Below are 23,953 nucleotides of genomic sequence, written 5' to 3' on the forward strand. Positions count from 1 at the left end.
CCTTACAGTGTAATGTGTTACTTCTTCAACATACAGGGTGATTCTCGTTAACGTTTGAAAACCTCTGAAGCGACGTAGGTGACGCTGAGACAAGTGATTTAATATAAGACACGGGGGGCTGTATATGCCGGGAAATACCGCAAAAGCGGATGACAAGTGTTCAGTATGTGACGTCACTAGATGACGTAATTCGCCGCACGGGCAGCGGTTGAATCTATCGATCTGTCGCACCTCATTATCCAAATACAAGTTAGGTGTTCACATCGGTGTGGCTCTGCGCCTACATGCGCGATTTAGCGCGTGGGGCTCAGGATCCGAGTCTTGCGCCTGGCAGGTAGAATTTTTTTCATTGCGTGAGACAGTTATGTGTTTACGTTATGGTATTGATTTGTTAAATAATTTACCAGTTGCGCACTCTCTGCTGGTTTATTGCAAAGTATAGCAAAACAAAAAACTACCATACTGCGTCATAAGTAAATGAGTATATGCTTTAGAATTGTGTCGTTAACCAGTAAATGACCTACGTTTTCCTTACTGAATAACGTCTGTAAAAAAATAAAAAAAATAATAAAATAAAAAAAGGGACAGAAGGACACAAACAAAAATAAGAACAGCTTTTGTTTTGTTACGGCGAGGATAATATTTTTATAACTTCTACGTTCACAACAGGTCACATTTACAAAAGATGTTCGAAATCTGCACCGTTTGCTTGACTGCAAGAAATGCATCGCTGAATCGTCCGTTAACGTATACGCTCGAAAATATCCTCCGTATCGTCGATGTGAAGTATCACGTTCAGTATTTGTCATCCACTTCAGGGGTATTTCCTGACGTTTGCACCCCATGCGTCTAGTATTAAATTAGTTGTCTCAGTATCATATATGTGGCTTGGTTTTTTAAATGTTAATAAGAATCGTACTGTATAGTTGATCCATAAGATCTTTTTTCTACGTTAGTAAAGCTATTTTGTACGGATTGTGTATCAAAAAGAAATATGATAGCCGAGACAGTAAACCTACCTGTGTGCACCTCTGCTGTGGCATCAGACAGTCCCCTCGATTTTCCGGATCCATTATCATTACCCTGCACCTGTGGACAACCACAATGTAGATCTCCATTATACCACGTAACATATATCTCCTGAAAAAACATTTGCTTCAAAGCATGTTACATGGAATGAATACTCTCCTACACAGACTATCGAAGCATTTTGCAAAATGGCTCTGAGCACTATGGGACTTAACATCGGTGGTCATCAGTCCCCTAGAACTTAGAACTACTTAAACCTAACTAACCTAAGGACATCACACACATCCATGCCCGAGGCAGGATTCGAACCTGCGACCGTAGCAGTCGCGCGGTTCCGGACTGAGCGCCTCAACCGCTAGACCACCGCGGCCGACAAAGCATTTTGCATCCATGAGACCTATCCAGCACTGTGTTACCTGTTTTTCATGTGTATAGGATACTATTTCACTGCGATGACACGTCACATCAGGGATTCTATGAGATGCTACAGAGCTACTGTTTATTTATTTCCTCTACCTTGCAGTCTAGTGTTCTACAAAAGACAGTGTTTTCTCAGTACGATAGTATTTCTACTTTCAAGTGAGTCTGTATAATAACAACAGTGAAGGCAATTTTACAAGACAGCAACCAAATAAAATATGTTCTTGGCTCAATGAAAGATTCAGTCGCTAAGTTACATACAGTGTTTGTATAAAAAGTAATGAGACTGAGCTTGTGAATCAAAAGTTATTGCAGATGTCGCTACAACCACTTAGTACTGCCGCATGAGGTAGCCGTGTGGTCTGCAGCACCTTGTCACGGTCCCCCGTGGGAGGTTCGAGTCCTCCCTTGGGCATGGCTCTGTGTGTTGTCCTTAGCGTAAGTTAGATTAAGTAATGCATAAGCTTAGGGACCGATGACCTCAGCAGTTTTGTCCCATAAGACCTTACCACAAATTTCCAAACTTAGTACTCTTTAATGTATGACCATTGAGAGTCAACAACCCGCTGCAAGCGAGATTTCCTCAATTCGAACGCTGCAACGAACGCTGAGTCTGGGATGGCCTTCAAAGCCCTCATTGGGGCAGCTTGGACCTCCTCCAGGGTCCTCTCAAGGAAGTTTCTAATTTGAGGAACAAAAAAAGTCTGGTGGTGCCACATTGGGACTGTAGGGGGGCTGCGGAATCGTTGGAATCCCTTTCTTGTCCAGGTAGCTGGCCACCATGAAGCAGGTGTGACTTGGCACGCTGTCATGATGCGTCTTCCAATCATCGGTGATGGCTGGCCTCATGCTATGGACCCTGGCTTTCAGTCTCTTGAGCGCTTCACAATAAAAAGCACCGTTGGCAGTTTGGCCTTGGGGTACAAACTCATGACGGACCAAGCCCCTGACGTCGAAAAACACAATCAGCATGGCTTTCACCTTCGATTTGCTCATGTGAGCCTTATTGGACATGGGGATGCTGCAATGGCCGTTCGGCACTCGTGCTATTTGTCTAGGGTCGAACTGAAACACCCTGGTTTCGTCTCCGGTGATAACGTTATCTAAAAATTGCGGATCAGCTTCAAGGCCCTGGACATTGTCTTGGTAGGCATCCACCCGCGCTTGCTTTTGAACATCTGACAAAATCTTTGGGACCATCTTGGCGCAGATCTTCCTCATCGACAATTCTTTGGGAATGATGTTGTGCACTGTCATTTTATCAAGTCTGAGGTCGTCTGTTATCATCCTGACACTCATCCGTCGGTCGGTATTCAATAACAATAATAGCTCTTCACTCATCTGAAAACCTAGGCTTTTGACGGGCATTCATCGCTGTAGGCTTGCCCACACATATCCAACGTTTCCATAACCGATTTTCCTAGTTTCACACAAAACTTGATAGCGTAACGTTGCTCGATCGTTTGCTGCATGTTGCGCCACGACCGACAACTTTGCGACGTGTCCACTCAACGCACGATGCTGCCGAGACAAGAGCCCGCAGGCGACTGGCACGCAGCTCGTTTTCAGCCAGACACCCCACCACCATCAATCCCTCCAGACGAGCGCACACTGCGAAGTACTGTCATGTCACGTTGTAAGTAGGCTGTTTAGGTTTTTTTATTGGTAACGCCACCTCTGTATGAAAATCACTGGCTGTGCTGTGTGCAGTCTGTGGCTGCTTTGCATTGTTGTAATACTCGCCATTGTAGTGCTAGGCAGCTGGCTGTGAACAGCGCGTAGCGTTGCGCAGTTGGAGGTGAGCCGCCAGCAGTGGTGGATGTGGGGAGAGAGATGGCGGAGTTTTGAAATTTGTCGTGAAATGCTAGATATATGATGATATCAAGGTAAATACATTGTTTGTTCTCTATTAATATCTTTCATTTGCTAACTATCCCTATCAGTAGTTAGTGCCTTCCATAGTTTGAATCTTTTATTTAGCTGGCAGTAGTGGCGCTCGCTGTATTGCAGTAGCTTGAGCAGCGAAGATTTTTGTGAGGTAAGTGATTTGTGAAAGGTATAGTTAAATGTTAGTCAGGGCCATTCTTTTGCAGGGATTTTTGAAAGTCAGATTGCGTTGCGCTAAAAATATTGGATGTCAGTTTAAGCACAGTCCTGTACAATTGTTCAAAGGGGACGTTTCAACGTGAGCAAAAAATCAGTCTCATTACTTTTTATACAAACCCTGTACTGCCGGAGTCTACGAAATCAGCTGCGATTGTGGCTTAGTGTGTGTAAGCCGCTACGCTCGCAGGTTCGAATCCTGCCTCGGGCATGGATGTGTGTGATGTCCTTAAGTTAGTTAGGTTTAAGTAGTTCTAAGTTCTAGGGGACTGGTGACCTCAGATGTTAAGTCCCATAGTGCTCAGAGCCATTTGAACCATTTGAACTAGTGTGTGTAAACAAGATGGGCGACCGACTAGTACACGGATTTTCATGTTGAGATGAACATGAAAATACATTCGCCTAACACAACACACCAAGCCAGCAGTGGAGGAACACGAAGATGAGTGTAGTAAACAAATAGTACAGGTATTTCACGAACCCCATATACTGGTGACACAGCTACTTACATTGAGGAGGAAGATTAGAAACGCGATATAAATAGCGAAGCGACCTGCTACCTTGAATAGAGAAGATGAGTACGGGCTCACAGCGTCTTGGCTGCCAAGTGTTGAGCGCAGAACGGCCAGCAGACCTGCCTTGGCGTCTCAGTGTGGTAGGGTCCTAACAGTGCTGTGGGACAGCAACTTTCACATACCAAGACTTACAGGCACCCTGGAGGTCACATCAGTCGTAGGTACACAGAGTACTCAAAAAATGGTTCAAATGGCTCTAAGCACTATGGGACTTAACATCTGAGGTCATCAGTCCCCTACACTTAGAACTACTTAAACCTAACTAACCTAAGGACATCACAGAGTACTGGCACGCCTCAATCGCCATAAGATATCAAGTAAACAGTGCTATGTTTCTCATTCGCCTAGCTCTACCAATGACAAGAAATAAAGCAAACACCAATAAAGGTCGTCTAACACCCCTCCTCCTCATCCTCAATACCCTAACATATCACGAAAACAGCTTCTTCCACTAGTATATAGGGACAAAAGTTCTTCTCATTCACGGTAAGGGTTGGAGTCCCTTCACTCGCAGTAACTGACTCGCTAAAAACTACTCTTATAGATTTGGAATCTGTCAAAACCGCTCTGTTGTCGTATTAGACCGTCACCGCCACCATGAGACCCATCGCCAGCAGTGTTTACATTTCGTCTCCGAGAGGTCAGCTTGTTCTGTCGCAGACAGACCCTACCGCCATCGCCGGATTGCTATATGGCGACCAAGGCATCAGGATGACATTGTCCGTAACCGCTGAAACAACAAACACAGCCGCAGTCTACAGAACACTGCCTGCTACTTGGCCAGCAACAAGGACAACAACATCCGCAGAGTCTGTTAACAACATTGCAGCACCATCAGCGGCGCCGCCGACCGACCAGGCCACAGCACCAGCTCCATCAACACCAGCTCTCTCAGCATCAGCCACATCATGGCCAGCAGCGTCATCAGTCGCAGCACACCAGCAAGAGCAGCAGCCACAGCCACAGCCATACCATCACCGCGAGCAGCACCGACACTGCCGGCCACAACATTAGCAAAGCCACTTATACCAATACCAGCAGGTAAACATTCCCTACGCCCAGTCATCCCGCAATCTCCCTTCCACATTCAACCTAAAACTGGCACTAAAACTAACAAAAGTCCGTGCCAGTGATCATCAGCGTCAAACTCCCAGATATTGATGACATGCAGGTCGAAATCATCTCACAACAGCAACACCTAGTACATTCCTTTCCGTTTTTGGTCAGCAGATTTGACCCCAAATTTCTCAATCCTAAGACACTCCTACTAACTCACATTCAGCGCTACATACACTACTGGCCATTAAAATTGCTACACCAAGAAGAAATGCAGATTATAAATGGGTATTCATTGGACAAATATATTATACTAGAACTGACATGTGATTACATTTTCACGCAATCTGGGTGCATAGATCCTGAGAAATCAGTACCCAGGCCAACCACCTCTGGCCGTAATAACGGCCTTGATACCGCTGGGCATTCAGTCAAACCGAGCTTGGATGGCGTGTACAGGTACAGCTGCCCATGCAGCTTCAACACGACACCACAGTTCATCAAGAGTAGAGACTGGCGTATTGTGACGAGCTAGTTGCTCGGCCACCACTGACCAGACGTTTTCAATTGGTGAGAGATTACAGAATGACCTGGCCAGGGCAGCAGTCGAACATTTTCTGTCCGCGATGTCGTCAAACACAGATGCGACCGTCATGATGCTGTAAACAGAACCTGGATTCATCCGAAAAAATGACGTTTTGCCATTAGCGCACCCAGGTTCGTCGTTGAGTACACCATCGCAGGCGCTCCTGTCTGTGATGTAGCGTCAAGGGTAACCGCAGCCATGGTCTCGGAGCTAATAGTCCATGCTGATGCAAACGTCGTCGAACTGTTCGTGCAGACGGTTGTTGTCTTGCAAACGTCCCCATCTGTTGACTCAGGGATCGAGACGTGGCTGCACGATCCGTTACAGCCATGCGGATAAGATGCCTGTCATCTCAACTGCTAGTAATACGAGGCCGTTGGGATCCAGCACGGCGTTCTGTATTACCCTCCTGAACCCACCGATTCCATATTCTGCTAACGGTCTTTGGATCTCGACCAACGCGAGCAGCAATGTCGCGATACGATAAACCGCAATCGCAATAGGCTACAATCCAACCTTTATCAAAGTCGGAAACGTGATGGTACGCATTTCATCACAACAAAGTTTCATTAGGCAACACCTGTCAACTGCTGTTTGTGTATGAGAAATCGGTTGGAAACTTTCCTCATGTCAGCACGTTGTAGGTGTCGCCACCGGCGCCAACTTGAAGCTAATCATTTGCATATCACAGTACCTTCTTCCTGTCGGTTAATATTTCGCGTCTGTAGCACGTCATCTTTGTGGTGTAGCAATTTTAATGGCCAGTAGTGTACTATCAATGCAAGTACAGCAACTCATCCCTATGAGAAATTCCATCATCATTAAAACTAACGACCCTCATTCCCATTCACCCATCGTCCAAATTATTCCCTCCTTTGGAGGCAATTCTGTCATTACAACCCTTACAACCTGTCTGCCTAAACAACCGCAGTCTCCATGTCGACCCCCACATCAACAGTAGTGATCAAAAAGATCAACTTAGAATACACCGACGAGGAGATCGAAAGCGAACGCAACTCGAAACCAGGAAACAATGTGTGTGAGGCACTCCATATTCAAAAAGATAATGGACTTCGCTTCTAAATAAAGGTGTTCTGAGAATCACCTGACACCACTGACACTTTTATCAAACGTGGGGCCTTGATTTATTGCAGGAAGCATCCTGTAGAAGCTTCTCAATCCATTACCCAAACATAGAGGTTTCATTGATGCCTCCAATACAATGACCATCTGACACAAAATTGCAGGCTTTAAAAACTATTCCAGCAGTACTTTCGTGAACTTCCTTGATTTTGCACAAGTCACAATTACATTTTTTTCATTTATGAGCCAAGTCGTTAACTCTTTTTTGAACAATCCGACTTAATTTTCCGAATGATTCCTGCATACGTAAGAGGACGTATTGGATAATTTTTCCTGATACAGTTACAGTGTGCTGTGCTGTGGAAAAATGACTGATCTTGTTCAAATCTATTTTCCCTCCTTGTTCTGTAGGTTGACTGGTACTTGCAGAGGGTCTGATCGATACTGATTACATAATCGACGTGAAAATTAGGGGTGAGTACTTTCGTCTGTATCTGAAATCTTTCCGTAGCTATACAATTATATGGAATTTTCAATATGCACAACTTTCGAATAATTTTGCATGCTGCATGTTACTTAATGATATTCTGTACGACGAAAGTGAAAGAGAAAGGGTACACGGGCAGTGTTTGAAACTGTACCGCCATGGTCATTGCCGTGAACATTAGCTCCTGCATCACACTCGGTCGCTCGAAGTACAATTATAATTATGGATAGAGGAGATACGCATTAAACTTCAACACTGATACTGTCGGGAACTACAGGCAATCGAATGAAAAGCCGTTTGCCTTGTGCTCAGGTAAGGTGCCTTTATAACATACCTTAGACTGATCCAATCCGTAATTAACAGGTCTGATGGTCCCCTAGTTAGTGTGGGACGACATGTGTAACTTACATTCCGAAGTCCCTGCGTATGTATGGTTGCTTATAGAAGATCTGATTTGTAATTTAGTTTCCTAATATTTTACTTCCTCCCAGTTCCTTCTTTTTAAATAGATCATCTGCTGGCGATGAGTCGAAACCGATAATGATGCCATCTTTTACGATTCTACGCTGAAGTGCCCTCCATGAACCATGGACCTTGCCATTGGTGGGGAGGCTTGCGTGCCTCAGCGATACAGATGACCGTACTGGAGGTGCAACCACAACGGAGGGGTATCTGTTGAGAGGCCAGACAAACATGTGGTTCCTGAAGAGGAGCAGCAGCCTTTTCAGTAGTTGCAGGGGCAACAGTCTGGATGATTGACTGAACTGGCCTTGTAACAATAACCAAAACGGCCTTGCTGTTTTGGTACTGCGAACGGCTGAAAGCAAGGGGAAACTACAGCCGTAATTTTTCCCGAGGGCATGCAGCTTTACTGTATGGTTAAATGATGATGGCGCCCTCTTGGGTAAAATATTCCGGAGGTAAAATAGTCCCCCATTCGGATCTCCGGGTGGGGACTACTCAAGAGGACGTCGTTACCAGGAGAAAGAAAACTGACGTTCTATGGATCGGAGCGTGGAATGTCAGATCCCTTAATCGGGCAGGTAGGTTAGAAAATTTAAAAAGGGAAATGGATAGGTGGGAATTAGTGAAGTTCGGTGGCAGGAGGAACAAGACTTTTGGTCAGGTGATTACAGGGTTATAAATACAAAATCTAATAGGGGTAATGCAGGAGTAGGTTTAATAATGAATAAAAAAATAGGAGTGCGGGTTACCTACTACAAACAGCATAGTGAACGCATTATTGTGGCCAAGATAGACATGAAGCCCATGCCTACTACAGCAGTATAAGTTTATATGCCAACTAGCTCTGCAGATGATGAAGAAATAGACGAAATGTATAATGAGATAAAAGAAATTATTCAGCTAGTGAAGGAAGACGAAAATTTAATAGTCATGGGTGACTGGAATTCGTCAGTAGGAAAAGGGAGAGAAGGAAACATAGTAGGTGAATATGGATTGGAGGAAAGAAATGAAAGAGGAAGCCGTCTGGTAGAATTTTGCACAGAGCACAACTTAATCATAGCTAACACTTGGTTCAAGAATCATAAAAGAAGGTTGTACACATGGAAGAATCCTGGAGATACTAAAAGGTATCAGATAGATTATATAATGGTAAGACAGAGATTTAGGAACCAGGTTTTAAATTGTAAGACATTTCCAGGGGCAGGTGTGGATTCTGACCACAATCTATTGGTTATGAACTGCAGATTGAAACTGAAGAAACTGCAAAAAGGTGGGAATTTAAGGAGATGGGACCTGGATAAACTGAAAGAACCAGAGGTTGTAGAGAGTTTCAGGGAGAGCATAAGGGAACAATTGACAGGAAAGGGGGAAAGAAATACAGTAGAAGAAGAATGGGCAGCTCTGAGGGATGAAGTAGTGAAGGCACCAGACGATCAAGTAGGTAAAAAGACGAGGGCTAATAGAAATCCTTGGGTAACAGAAGAAATATTGAATTTAATTGATGAAAGGAGAAAATATAAAAATGCAGTAAATGAGGCAGGCAAAAAGGAATACAAACGTCTCAAAAATGATATCGACAGGAAGTGCAAAATGGCTAAGCAGGGATGGCTGGAGGACAAATGTAAGGATGTAGAGGCTTGTCTCACTAGGGGTAAGGTAGATACTGCCTACAGGAAAATTAAAGAGACCTTTGGAGAGAAGAGAACCACTTGTATGAATATCAAGAGCTCAAATGGCAACCCATTTCTAAGCAAAGAAGGAAAGGCAGAAAGGTAGAAGAAGTATATAGAGGGTTTATACAAGGGCGATGTACTTGAGGACAATATTATGGAAATGGAAGAGGAGGTAGATGAAGACGAAATGGGAGATAAGATACTGCGTGAAGAGTTTGACAGAGCACTGAAAGACCTGAGACGAAACAAGGCCCCGAGAGTAGACAACATTCCATTAGAACTACTGATGGCCTTGGGAGAGCCATTCATGACAAAACTCTACCATCTGGTGAATAAGATGTACGAGACAGGCGAAATACCCTCAGACTTCAAGAAGAATATAATAATTCCAATCCCAAACAAAGCAGGTGTTGACAGATATGAAAATTACCGAACTATCAGTTTAATAAGTCACAGCTGTAAAATACTAACGCAAATTCTTTACAGTCGAATGGAAAAACTGGTAGAAGCGGACCTCGGGGAAGATCAGTTTGGATTCCGTAGAAATGTTAGAACACACGAGGCAATATTAACCTTAAGACTTATCTTAGAAGAAAGATTAAGAAAAGGCAAACCTACGTTTCTAGCATTTGTAGACTTAAGAGAAAGCTTTTGACAATGTTAACTGGAATACTCTCTTTCAAATTCTGAAGGCGGCAGGGGTAAAATACAGGGAGCGAAAGGCTATTTACAATTTGTACAGAAACCAGATGGCAGTTATAAGAGTCGAGGGACATGAAAGGGAAGCAGTGGTTGGGAAAGGAGTGAGACAGGGTTGTAGCCTCTCCCTGATGTTATTCAAACTGTATATTGAGCAAGCAGTAAAGGAAACAAAAGAAAAATTCGGAGTAGGTATTAAAATTCATGGAGAAGAAGTAAAAACTTTGAGGTTCGCCGATGACATTGTAATTCTGTCAGAGACAGCAAAGGACTTGGAAGAGCAGTTGAACGGAATGGACAGTGTCTTGAAAGCAGGATATAAGATGAACATCAACAAAAGCAAAACGGGGATAATGGAATGTAGTCAAATTAAATCAGGTGATGCTGAGGGAATTAGATTAGGAAATGCGACACTTAAAGTAGTAAAGTAGTTTTGCTATTTAGGGAGCAAAATAACTGATGATGGGGGAAGTAGAGAGGATATAAAATGTAGATTGGCAATGGCAAGGAAATCGTTTCTGAAGAAGAGAAATTTGTTAAGATCGAGTATAGATTTAAGCACCAGGAAGTCATTTCTGAAAGTATTTGTATGGAGTGTAGCCATGTATGGAAGTGAAACATGGACGATAAATACACTCCTGGAAATTGAAATAAGAACACCACGAATTCATTGTCCCAGGAAGGGGAAACTTTATTGACACATTCCTGGGGTCAGATACATCACATGATCACACTGACAGAACCACAGGCACATAGACACAGGCAACAGAGCATGCACAATGTCGGCACTAGTACAGTGTATATCCACCTTTCGCAGCAATGCAGGCTGCTATTCTCCCATGGAGACGATCGTAGAGATGCTGGATGTAGTCCTGTGGAACGGCTTGCCATGCCATTTCCACCTGGCGCCTCAGTTGGACCAGCGTTCGTGCTGGAAGTGCAGACCACGTGGGACGACGCTTCATCCAGTCCCAAACATGCTCAATGGGGGACAGATCCGGAGATCTTGCTGGCCAGGGTAGTTGACTTACACCTTCTAGAGCACGTTGGGTGGCACGGGATACATGCGGACGTGCATTGTCCTGTTGGAACAGCAAGTTCCCTTGCCGTTCTAGGAATGGTAGGACGATGGGTTCGATGACGGTTTGGATGTACCGTGCACTATTCAGTGTCCCCTCGACGATCACCAGTGGTGTACGGCCAGTGTAGGAGATCGCTCCCCACACCATGATGCCGGGTGTTGGCCCTGTGTGCCTCGGTCGTATGCAGTCCTGATTGTGGCGCTCACCTGCACGGCGCCAAACACGCATACGACCATCATTGGCACCAAGGCAGAAGCGACTCTCTTCGCTGAAGACGACACGTCTCCATTCGTCCCTCCATTCACGCCTGTCGCGACACCACTGGAGGCGGGCTGCACGATGTTGGGGCGTGAGCGGAAGACGGCCTAACGGTGTGCGGGACCGTAGCCCAGCTTCATGGAGACGGTTGCGAATGGTCCTCGCCGATACCCCAGGAGCAACAGTCTCCCTAATTTGCTGGGAAGTGGCGGTGAGGTCCCCTACGGCACTGCGTACGATCCTACGGTGTTGGCGTGCATCCGTGCGTCGCTGCGGTCCGGTCCCAGGTCGACGGGCACGTGCACCATCCGCCGACCACTGGCGACAACATCGATGTACTGTGGAGACCTCACGCCCCACGTGTTGAGCAATTCGGCGGTACGTCCACCCGGCCTCCCGCATGCCCACTATACGCCCTCGCTCAAAGTCCGTCAACTGCACATACGGTTCACGTCCACGCTGTCGCGGCATGCTACCAGTGTTAAAGACTGCGATGGAGCTCCGTATGCCACGGCAAACTGGCTGGCACTGACGGCGGCGGTGCACAAATGCTGCGCAGCTAGCGCCATTCGACGGCCAACACCGCGGTTCCTGTGTGTCCGCTGTGCCGTGCGTGTGATCATTGCTTGTACAGCCCTCTCGCAGTGTCCAGAGCAAGTATGGTGGGTCTGACACACCGGTGTCAATGTGTTCTTTTTTCCATTTCCAGGAGTGTAGTTTGGACAAGAAGAGAATAGTAGCTTTCGAAATGTGGTGCTAAAGAAGAATGCTGAAGATAAGGTGGGTAGATCACGTAACTAATGAGGAGGTATTGAATAGAATTGGGGAGAAGAGAAGTTTGTGGCACAACTTGCCTAGAAGAAGGGATCGGTTGGTAGGACATGTTTTGAGGCATCAAGGGATCACAAATTTAGCATTGGAGGGCACCGTGGAGGGTAAAAATCGTAGAGGGAGACCAAGAGATGAATACACTAAGCAGATTCAGAAGGATGTAGGTTGCAGTAGGTACTGGGAGATGAAGGAGCTTGCACACGATAGAGTAGCATGGAGAGCTGCATCAAACCAGGCTCAGGACTGAAGACCACAACAACAACAACGCTGAAGTGATAGTAAAAATTTTACAAGAGTATCCCGGTGTGCCTAGTTTGTGTAAGAATTTTCCAGAACACGGCGACTCTCTCACCTCTGTTGCCGGCGGACCGGCGTGGACGGAGAGAAGGCAACTGCTGATTACCAAAATCGACGCCAGCAACATGGTTTGCGACTTCTGCCGCTGTGTGCTTCGCTATCACGCGGATAACTGGTACCGCAGCGGCTGGAGCCGCGCACGTGAAGGTGTGTGGGCCAGGACGTTCAGACAAATAAAGATCGCGTGTCGCAACGTCGTAGCAGAGTCAAAGCCATACTGCGTCACTTCCTGCTTATTGGTATTATACCTGTCACGCATCTTGTTATGCCGCAAGAGATCATTACAGTGCTTTTCTTTCCGCGCAGTAAACGCATTTCTGTGGCTTTAAGCTTTATAGCACAATAATGTTTAACTCGTACTGTAGATTATCCAATTGCAGATTACGTGGTTTTCGGATAATCTGTCCATATTTCGGCGATTTCTGCGGAAATAAAAACAAAGCCTGACGTTTAGTATCACAAATAAAACGAATTTTTCCACTTAGAATACACTGTCATAGCACCTGACTTAGTTATACCACCAGAAGAAAGTACAGACTGCAACCCCAACGTCGGGAATGCTTGAAATACACTAATCAAACAAAACATGAGCTCTGTTCAGTGGGAGATATAGTCCTGCCTGGTGGTGTTGCGGTAATGCAACGCGTTAAAGAAAGTACACTCTCTAATGAAAAGAGTACTACACCCCTGCAGTGTAGGCAAATTAGACTTTAGCTGGTCAATAAATATGCACAAACTGGAAATAATTTCAGTCGATGTTAAGCATTCAAATAAGAGATAGATGAGTTTGCGACGATTTCTGGCTTATGCTAAGCATCTGGGGCACGGAAAACTACAAAATCTTTCGACTTTTTTCAGTTTTTTGCTTATGCCTAAAAAACGATACATCCTACAGAAAATTCTCAAAATACCGAAACGAAAGAGCATAAAATTACGCGTGGAGTGCCCTATTTAAAAGTTAAAAGCGCTTCAGCTGTTTAGCCTCAATCTACCGCCAAACAGCCACAATTTTTACCAGCCTGCCGGAAAAGTGAGATATGCTCATGTTCCAAAACAAATGTGTCATTTATGCTGTTGGGGACCATCAAGAAAGGGCTCCTAAATTTAAAAATTGACTCACTAATTTACAAATATAATACTAATAACTTGAAAGTATTCGTAGCACTAAATTCCTGCTAACACCAAAACCTCAAAATGTCTGACAGATCGGCATCAAACGTTGTATATTGGCAGAGTATCGACCAAATCTCCGATATAATTTGTGCTATGCGCTATCGCCCAGGAGAAAGTGCGTAAGACCGGCCGAAGTGGCCGTGCGGTTCTAGGCGCTGCAGTCTGGAACCGCGAGACCGCCACGGTCGCAGGTTCGAATCCTGCCTCGGGCATGGATGTGTGTGATGTCCTTAGGTTAGTTAGGTTTAACTAGTTCTAAGTTCTAGGGGACTAATGACCTGAGAAGTTGAGTCCCATAGTGCTCAGAGCCATTTGAACCAAAGTGCGTAAACGGTAAGCACGTCTCTCGTATACAGCTTCAGCGCGGAAGTCGGTAGAGCTTCGTTTCTTGTACCGAGAGTCCCAAGTTCGACCCTTCGTCATGTCAGTTTTTGTACCGTAGTGAGCTTGAAACAGTTACATGCAACAACACACATTTGACATGTAGATGCTGTGACTTCCTTTGCACGCTTTGTGATTCTTTAGTTGGATACAGGAGAGAGGGACAGATGCAGTTCGTGGACAGAGAATTCAGGTATTAATTTGTTCTACGAGAGCTATCCAGAAAGTAGGGAACGTTTCCGTCTGACGCCGCTAGGCGCGCGCCGATCGCGTACATTTTGGTATGGGCGTGGTCGCCAGTTCAGTCAGAAACCATCTGTGACAGCAGGAACGTCTCTGCCCGTCTGGTTTTTTCGGTATTCGAATTTGAAATGTACGCTGCAATCGAAAATCCCGCCAGTTGTGAGGTGCGGTCTGTTATACGGTTTTTGCTGGCAAAAAACCTAAAACCTATAGGAATTTATCGCAAACTGTGCGAAGTGTATGAAAACAACGTAATGAGTGTATGTTCCGTCCAGAAATGGTGCATTCGATTGAAAAATGGCCGAACCAACGTTCATGATGAAGAGAAGAGTGGACGCCCGAGCATTGTGACTGACGATCTTGTCGCTAAAGTTGATGAAACGATTCGTGAAAACGGTCACTTCACAATAACGGAGCTTTCGCTTTCTTTTCCACAAGTTTCACGGACTTAGTTGTTTGAAATTGTCACTCAAAAGCTAGGTTACCACAAATGTTGTGCACGATGGGTGACCAAATCGCTTACAGAGCAACATAAAGAACAGCGAATTGGGGCAACGTTGACATTTCTGGAGGCCTACCACAAATATGGCCCAGATGACTGGGCGTTTGTGTTGTCCTCATCATTTCATCATCATTCATGAGAGTGGCTAGATTGGGCTGAGCAAAGGTTGGGAATTTGTATGGGCCCTGATAACCGCACATTTGAGCGCCTCACAAACCAAACATGGTGATTCATTACTGGATCGAGTCGTAACCGGTGACGAGACTTGGGTGAAACACGTCAGTTGCGAGACAAAATTACAGTCCATGGAGTGGGAGCATGCAAGGTCCCCCCGAAAAGCAAGAAAATGTTTGCAAGTCAGCAAGGAAGTTGATGGTGACAGTGTTTTGGGATAGGCAAGGTGTGCTTCTTACTGGTTTTCTCGAACGTGGAACAACCATAAATTCTGCCCAGTACTGTCAAACTTTGCACAGCCTTAGAAGAGCAGTCAAAACAAACGCCGAAGAAAACACTTACAAAATTTTGTTTTTGCGCAACAATGCCCGACTTCACACGGGAAACCGCGCTAAAGAACTCCTTAATTCATTGAAATGGGAAATTCTCTCTCATCCGCCTTACAGTCCGGATCTTGCACCAAGTGACTTCTACTTGTGTCCCAAGATAAAGAACTGGCTTGCAACGCAACACTTTGATGACGACGCGGAATTCCAGGCGGGCGTGACTCACTGGCTGAAGTCTCGGGCGGCAGGATTTTACGACGAAGGTCTTTCAAGGCTTGTCCACCGCTATGGCAAGTGCCTCAATGTGTTCGGTGACTACGTGAAAAAGTAGTATTTCAGTCGCTGTTTCAGATGTATATAATAAAATGTATGTCTTGTACTTAGTTTTTCTTTTTTTTAATGCCATAACGTTCCCTACTTTCTGAATAGCCCTCGTACATCTAATATCAAATAGTAAAAGTAATACATAATTTTGTTTTCTGTAGTTGCAGAGTCAGTTGCTAACAGTAGATCTGAATGGTGAAATGTATACAAAGATTCACAATTCAGTCAGTGCTCAGTGCAATGATTATTGCGTAGATGATGAGTCCTGACTGCTATGAAATTCTGTAAACGTTATGAAATGGCAAACATACCAAAAGCTGCTTGATGTCTGAAATTAAGTAGACCCGCAGCTGGAGCTCCAAAAAGGGCATTATTACATAGCTGTAGCGCCCTGAGGTTGCTGTGATGGGCTATGGGAAACGCGGCGGCGGACTGGAGACGCTTGTGTTTTAAAGTGCGGCCGGCAGGATGGCGGCTGATATCGCAGTGAAGGGACTCTTCGGAGTTAATAGCAATGTTCTGTAGACAGGCCGCTTTAGCTTCATTTACCTTAAACTAGCAAACCAATGAAGTTTATTCGTAGATTCACAGAATAATCATAGTTGGAACAGAAGAATAAAGAAACAATTGCATCATGTACGCACAATGATAATAGTAATAGTTTTGTGTTAGCAGAAGAGCCAACACCGTGTTACGAGTGGAGGCCGAAATGCACGCATTTTAGCTCACGCAGGCTGGCGTGAGGAGGGAAGAACTATACTGACTTGAGGTCTGCAACATGACGAGGAATGAGAATTCAGAAAGCGGATGTAATCAGTGATACTTGTGTGTGTGGTTTGAGGTTTTAGGGCGATCAGTGATACTTAACTTTAATCCATTAATGATGAACGTCGCTCTTGACGGTATATAATTCACAATATTATCTGTTCAGAATACATTCTTGAAGATAGTAATTAAAGTAACTGAATATGGCGCCTTGCTAGGTTGTAGCAAATGATGTAGCTGAAGGCTATGCTAAACTGCCGTCTCTGCAAATGAGAGCGTTTGTAGACAGTGAACCATCGCTAGCAAAGTCGGTTGTATAACTGGGGCGAGTGCTAGGGAGTCTCTCTATAGACTAGACCTGCCGTGTGGCGGCGCTCGGTCTGCAATCACTGATAGTGGCGACATGCGGGTCCGACGTATACTAAAGGACCGCAGCCGATTTAAAGGCTACCACCTAGCAAGTCCTCCCCCCCATGAACAATGGACCTTGCCATTGGTGGGGAGGCTTGCGTGCCTCGGCGATACATATGGCCGTGCAACCACAACGGAGGGGTATCTGTTGAGAGGCCAGACAAACCTGTGGTTCCTGAAGAGGCGCAACAGCCCTTTCAGTAGTTGCGGGGGCAACAGCCTGGATGATTGACTGATCTGACCCTGTAACACTAACCAAAGCGGCCTTGCTGTGATGGTACTGCAAACGGCTGAAAGCAAGGGGAAACTATGGCCGTAATTTTACCCGAGGGCATGCAGCTTTACTGTATGGTTAATGATGATGGCGTCCTCTTGGGTAAAATATTCCGAAGGTAAAATAGTCCCCCGTTCGGATCTCCGGGCGGGGACTACTCAAGAGGATGTCATTATCAGGAAAAAGAAAACTGGCGTTCTACGGATCAGAGCGTGGAATGTCTGATCCCTTAATTGGGCAGGTAGGTTAGAAAATTCAAAATGGCTCTGAGCACTATGGGACTCAACTGCTGTGGTCATAAGTCCCCTAGAACTTAGAACTACTTAAACCTAACTAACCTAAGGACATCACACACATCCATGCCCGAGGCAGGATTCGAACCTGCGACCATAGCGGTCGTGAGGTTCCAGACTGTAGCGCCTTTAACCACTCGGCCACTCCGGCCGGCAGAAAATTTAAAAAGGGAAATGGATAGGTTAAAGTTAGATATAGTGGGAATTAGTGAAGTTCAGAGGCAGGATGAACAAGACTTTTGGTCAGGCGAATACAGGGTTATAAATACAAAATCAAATAGGGGTAATGCAGGAGTAGCTTTAATAATGAATAAAAAAATAGGAGTGCGGGTAAGCTACTACAAACAGCATAGTAAACGCGTTATTGTGGCCAAGATAGACATGAAGCCCATGCCTACTACAGTAGTACAAGTTTACATCCCAACTAGCTCTGCAGATGATGAAGAAATTGATGAAATGTATGATGAGATAAAAGAAATTATTCAGGTAGTGAAGGGAGACGAAAATTTAATAGTTATGGGTGACTGGAATTCGAGAGTAGGAAAAGGAAGAGAAGGAAACATAGTAGGTGAATATGGATTGGGGCTAAGAAATGAAAGAGGAAGCCGCCTGGTAGAGTTTTGCACAGAGCATAACCTAATCATAGCTAACACTTGATTCAAGAATCATGAAAGAAGGTTGTATACATGGAAGAATCCTGGAGATATTACACTCCTGGAAATTGAAATAAGAACACCGTGAATTCATTGTCCCAGGAAGGGGAAACTTTATTGACACATTCCTGGGGTCAGATACATTACATGATCACACTGACAGAACCACAGGCACATAGACACAGGCAACAGAGCATGCACAATGTCGGCACTAGTACAGTGTATATCCACCTTTCGCAGCAATGCAGGCTGCTATTCTCCCATGGAGACGATCGTAGAGATGCTGGATGTAGTCCTGTGGAACGGCTTGCCATGCCATTTCCACCTGGCGCCTCAGTTGGACCAGCGTTCGTGCTGGACGTGCAGACCGCGTGAGACGACGCTTCATCCAGTCCCAAACATGCTCAATGAGGGACAGATCCGGAAATCTTGCTGGCCAGGGTAGTTGACTTACACCTTCTAGAGCACGTTGGGTGGCACGGGATACATGCGGACGTGCATTGTCCTGTTGAAACAGCAAGTTCCCTTGCCGGTCTAGGAATGGTAGAACGATGGGTTCGATGACGGTTTGGATGTACCGTGCACTATTCAGTGTCCCCTCGACGATCACCAGTGGTGTACGGCCAGTGTAGGAGATCGCTCCCCACACCATGATGCCGGGTGTTGGCCCTGTGTGCCTCGGTTGTATGCAGTCCTGATTGTGGCGCTCACCTGCACGGCGCCAAACACGCATACGACCATCATTGGCACCAAGGCAGAAGCGACTCTCATCGCTGAAGACGACACGTCTCCATTCGTCCCTCCATTCACGCCTGTCGCGACACCACTGGAGGCGGGCTTCACGATGTTGGGGCGTGAGCGGAAGACGGCCTAACGGTGTGCGGGACCGTAGCCCAGCTTCATGGAGACGGTTGCGAATGGTCCTCGCCGATACCCCAGGAGCAACAGTGTCCCTAATTTGCTGGAAGTGGCGGTGCGGTCCCCTACGGCACTGCATAGGATCCTACGGTCTTGGCGTGCATCCGTGCGTCGCTGCGGTCCGGTCCCAGGTCGACGGGCACGTGCACCTTCCGCCGACCACTGGCGACAACATCGATGTACTGTGGAGACCTCACGCCCCACGTGTTGAGCAATTCGGCGGTACGTCCACCCGGCCTCCCGCATGCCCACTATACGCCCTCGCTCAAAGTCCGTCAACTGCACATACGGTTCACGTCCACGCTGTCGCGGCATGCTACCAGTGTTAAAGACTGCGATGGAGCTCCGTATGCCACGGAAAACTGGCTGACAATGACGGCGGCGGTGCACAAATGCTGCGCAGCTAGCGCCATTCGACGGCCAACACCGCGGTTCCTGGTGTGTCCGCTGTGCCGTGCGTGTGATCATTGCTTGTACAGCCGTCTCGCAGTGTACGGAGCAAGTATGGTGGGTCTGACACACCGGTGTCAATGTGTTCTTTTTACCATTTCCAGGAGTGTAGAAGGTATCAGATAGATTATATAACGGTAAGACAGAGATTTAGGAACCAGGTTTTAAATTGTAAGACATTTCCAGGGGCAGATGTGGACTCTGATCACAGTCTATTGGTTATGAACTGTAGATTAAAACTGAAGAAACTGCAAAAAGGTGGGAATTTAAGGAGAAGGGACCTGGATAAACTGAAAGAACCAGAGGTTGTACAGAGTTTCAGGGAGAGCATAAGGGAACAATTGACAGGAATGGGGGAAAGAAGTACGGTAGAAGAAGAATGGATAGCTCTGAGGGATAAAGTAGTGAAGGCAGCAGAGGATCGAGTAGGTAAAAAGACGAGGGCTAGTAGAAATCCTTGGGTAACAGAAGAAATATTAAATTTAATTGATGAACGGAGAAAATATAAAAATGCAGTAAATGAAGCAGACAAAAAGGAATGCAAACGTCTCAAAAATGAGATTGACAGGAAGTGCAAAATGGCTAAGCAGGGATGGCTAGAGGACAAATGTAAGGATGTAGAGGCTTATCTCACTAGGGGTAAGATAGATACTGCCAACAGGAAAATTAAAGAGACCTTTGGAGAAGAGAAAACCACTTGTATGAATATCAAGAGCTCAGATGGAATCTCAGTTCTAAGCAAAGAAGGGAAAGCAGAAAGGTGGCAGGAGTATATAAAGAGTCTATACAAGGGCGATGTACTTGAGGACAATATTATGGAAATGGAAGAGGATGTAGATGAAGATGAAATGGGAGACACGATGTTGCGTGAAGAGTTTGACAGAGCACTGAAAGACCTCAGTCGAAACAAGGCCCCGGGAGTAGACAACATTCCACTAGAATTACTGACGGCCTTGGGAGAGCCAGTCCTGACAAAACTCTACCATCCGGCAGGCAAGATGTATGAGATAGGCGAAATACCCTTAGACTTCAAGAAGAATATAATAATTCCAATCCCAAAGAAAGCAGGTGTTGACAGATGTGAAAATTTCCGAACTATCAGTTTAATAAGTCACAGCTGCAAAATACTAACACGAATTCTCTACAGACGAATGGAAAAACTGGTAGAAGCTGACCTCGGGGAAGATCAGTTTGGATTTCGTAGAAATATTGGAACACGTGAGGCAATACTGACCTTACAACTTATTTTAGAAGAAAGATTAAGGAAAGGCAAACCTACGTTTCTAGCTTTTGTAGACTTAGAGAAAGCTTTTGACAAGGTTGATTGGAATACTCTCTTTCAAATTCTAAAGATGGCAGGGGTAAAATACAGGGAGCGAAAGGCTATTTACAATTTGTACAGAAACCAGATGGCAGTTATAAGAGTTGAGGGGCATGAAAGGGAAGCAGTGGTTGGGAAAGGAGTGAGACAGGGTTGTAGCCTCTCCCTGATGTTATTCAGTCTGTATATTCAGCAAGCAGTAAAGGAAACAAAAGGAAAATTCAGAGTAGGTATTAAAATCCATGGAGAAGAAATAAAAACTTTGAGGTTCGCCGATGACATCGTAATTCTATCAGAGACAGCAAAGGACTTGGAAGAGTAATTGAACGGAATGGACAGTGTCTTGAAAGGCGGATATAAGATGAACATCAACAAAAGCAAAACGAGGATAATGGAATGTAGTCGAATTAAGTCGGGTGATGCTGAGGGAATTAGATTAGGAAATGAGACACTTAAAGTAGTAAAGGAGTTTTGCTATTTGGGGAGCAAAATAACTGATGGTGGTCGAAGTAGAGAGGATATAAAATGTAGACTGGCAATGGCAAGGAAAGCGTTTCTGAAGAAGAGGAATTCGTTAACATCGAGTATAGATTTAAGTGTCAGGAAGTCGTTTCTGGAAGTATTTGTATTGAGTGTAGCCATGTATGGAAGTGAAATATGGACGATAAATAGTTTGGACAAGAAGGGAATAGAAGCTTTCGAAATGTGGTGCTACAGAAGAATGCTTAAGATTAGATGCGTAGATCACATAACTAATGATGAAGTATTGAACAGAAGTGGGGAGAAGAGGAGTTTGTGGAACAACTTGACAAAAGGAAGGGACCGGTTAGTAGGACATGTTCTGAGGCATCAAGGGATCACAAATTTGGCATTGGAGGGCAGCGTGGAACGAGACCAAGATATGAATACACTAAGCAGATTCAGAAAGATGTAGGTTGCAGTAAGTACTGGGAGATGAAGCAGCTTGCACAGGATAGGGTAGCATGGAGAGCTGCATCAAACCAGTCTCAGGACTGAAGGCCACAACAAACAGCCTAGCAAGTGTGGTGTCTGGCGGTGACACCACAAGTAGTAGTAATAATAATAATAAGCATGATAAAAATAATAATACTAGTAATAAACAAAATAATAAGAATAATAACTACATAACGTTCAGGAATCAACACGAACACCAGCACACACCCACAGGTTCCTTCATTCAGGAACAAAGATTTCACAATAGTGGCTCCGTACAGGGAAGTGTGTGAAGCAAATTTTTTTCGTACACCAAGCACAGAGGATGAATCCCATATTTACGCATCCAACCTGTGAATTGCAGAATGGAAGCTTGGTCTGAAATAGAACTGTGTCGAAGTTTCAAAGGGTGTGGGCTCATCAGCAGCTTTAGTTATTATCCAACCATGATGGTGAGAATTATAGAAACGTGGAGAACGCAGTTGATTGTATGTGGGGACTGCAACTTTAAGAAGATTATTCCGTTGTTGCAGATTAATCTCTTACGAAGAATCTCGAGCAGCATCGTAGATTTATTCAAATCAAATGCTTGTACAGTCTGAAGAAATTAATATCAAGCGTTTGGCAAATGGAGGCTGTGTTTGCTAGAAATATGTGAAAGTGAGTTTGTTTCCTAGTGGGTTATTTTGTACTTTCAGGTCACGAAGAACTCTGATGTCTTCGTGAGGCCCTTGAGAATGCAGTACTGACAGAAGTTTCTCTCCATTGACTTGTTCCACTACCGCTTCTTGTGTTCTGAACTGTCCTTTGCCCACTTTGCCGGAGGAGTGAAAATGGAGGATGAAGTTTGGTGCTGCGAACATGGACTGACGTATACGAGCACTCAAAGAACGGGGCTCTGGAAGGACTACAAACGGCTTTGGAGCGCGTTAGCGTGTCTGTGAAAGCAATGGAATAATCGTATACGTATGGGTTGTACAGTAGCTTGAACATACAACCCCTATAATATCTGTATAGCCTCTAGCTGCAAGAGTGCGGCCCACAGCCATCTCCTCGTTGATTCCACTTTCATCGGCGTTGTAGATATTTGCATCTGTGTTGGTTGTCATGAGTGCACGAGCTGCTTCTTACCAGTCCTCAAAAGGTTTTTGGATGTCGTTTCTGTACTGGTGCGTTTTCACTGAAACAAAAGATTTGGCTTTATGACCTATAATATTGTTTTCACGCTTCCACTGCAAGGTCCATCCGCCACTTGCGTCAAAGCTTGGGAACTTCAGCTGTCTTGCTTTTGTTTTCGCCGACACTTTCATGTCGATATCGTGAACTCAGCGATCCTCCTGTCGAGTGTCTTTGTAGGCCTCCATCACATCCATCGTAATTTGTTTGTGCTTTTCTTTCATACATATTAGCTTTCCACTTTCCCAACGCCGTTTCCATTGATACAACATACGAGTGTGGTTGAAAAGTTCTCGGAACAGAAAAGAAAAAAATTACGTATATCACTGAATTTTTTTTTAATTTTTCAATGTAGTCTCGTCGTAGATTAATGCACTTGGTCCAACGATGTTCCAGTGCCTTGATCCCATCTCGAAAATGAGCTTCTTCCAGACCTGCAAAATAGTTGTCAACGCCGGCTATCAATTCTTCGTTTGAAGTGAATCTTCGTCCATCAAGAAAAATGTTCAGTTTTCGGAAGAGATGGAAGTCTGACAGAGCCATACCAGGTGAATAAGGCGGGTGTGGCAATAATTCATACTTTAGTTCGTGTAATTTTGCCGCGGCGACGGCACATGTGTGCAGGCGCGCATTGATCCAGCGTCAAGAGTCGCAGCACTCATCTCGCAGATAATTTTTTCATTTCTAATTCTTCAGTTAAAATGTGACATACCCTTTCAATTGACATCTGGCAAGCGTGAGCAATTTCACGCACTTTCAGTCGCCAATCCTCCATGACTATTTTGTGCACTTTTGCAATGTTTTCTGGAGTAGTGACACATCTTGGCCGACCACTGCGCGGATCATCATTTAAGCTCTCCCGATCAAATTTAAATTCATTTGTCCACTTGGCAACAGTTGAATATGAAGGA

General features: G+C 45.1%; 1 protein-coding gene across 1 annotated transcript in view; it reads right to left on the bottom strand.

The window, feature by feature from the left end:
• The window catches only part of LOC126419172 (uncharacterized protein CG3556-like), a 39,947-nt gene extending 27,090 nt beyond the window's left edge, over positions 1-12,857 (bottom strand). Inside the window, exons 1-2 of the mRNA XM_050086301.1 lie at positions 12,700-12,857; positions 1,020-1,089 (exon numbers count right to left, since the gene is read on the bottom strand). Of these exons, the coding sequence (XP_049942258.1) occupies positions 1,020-1,089; positions 12,700-12,771 (142 nt within the window). The 5' untranslated portion in view covers positions 12,772-12,857. The remainder of the gene's footprint in view (positions 1-1,019; positions 1,090-12,699) is intronic.
• Between the last annotated feature and the right edge of the window lie 11,096 nt (positions 12,858-23,953).

Source organism: Schistocerca serialis, chromosome 9 (genome assembly GCF_023864345.2).
Source record: "Schistocerca serialis cubense isolate TAMUIC-IGC-003099 chromosome 9, iqSchSeri2.2, whole genome shotgun sequence".
NCBI lineage: Eukaryota > Metazoa > Arthropoda > Insecta > Orthoptera > Acrididae > Schistocerca > Schistocerca serialis.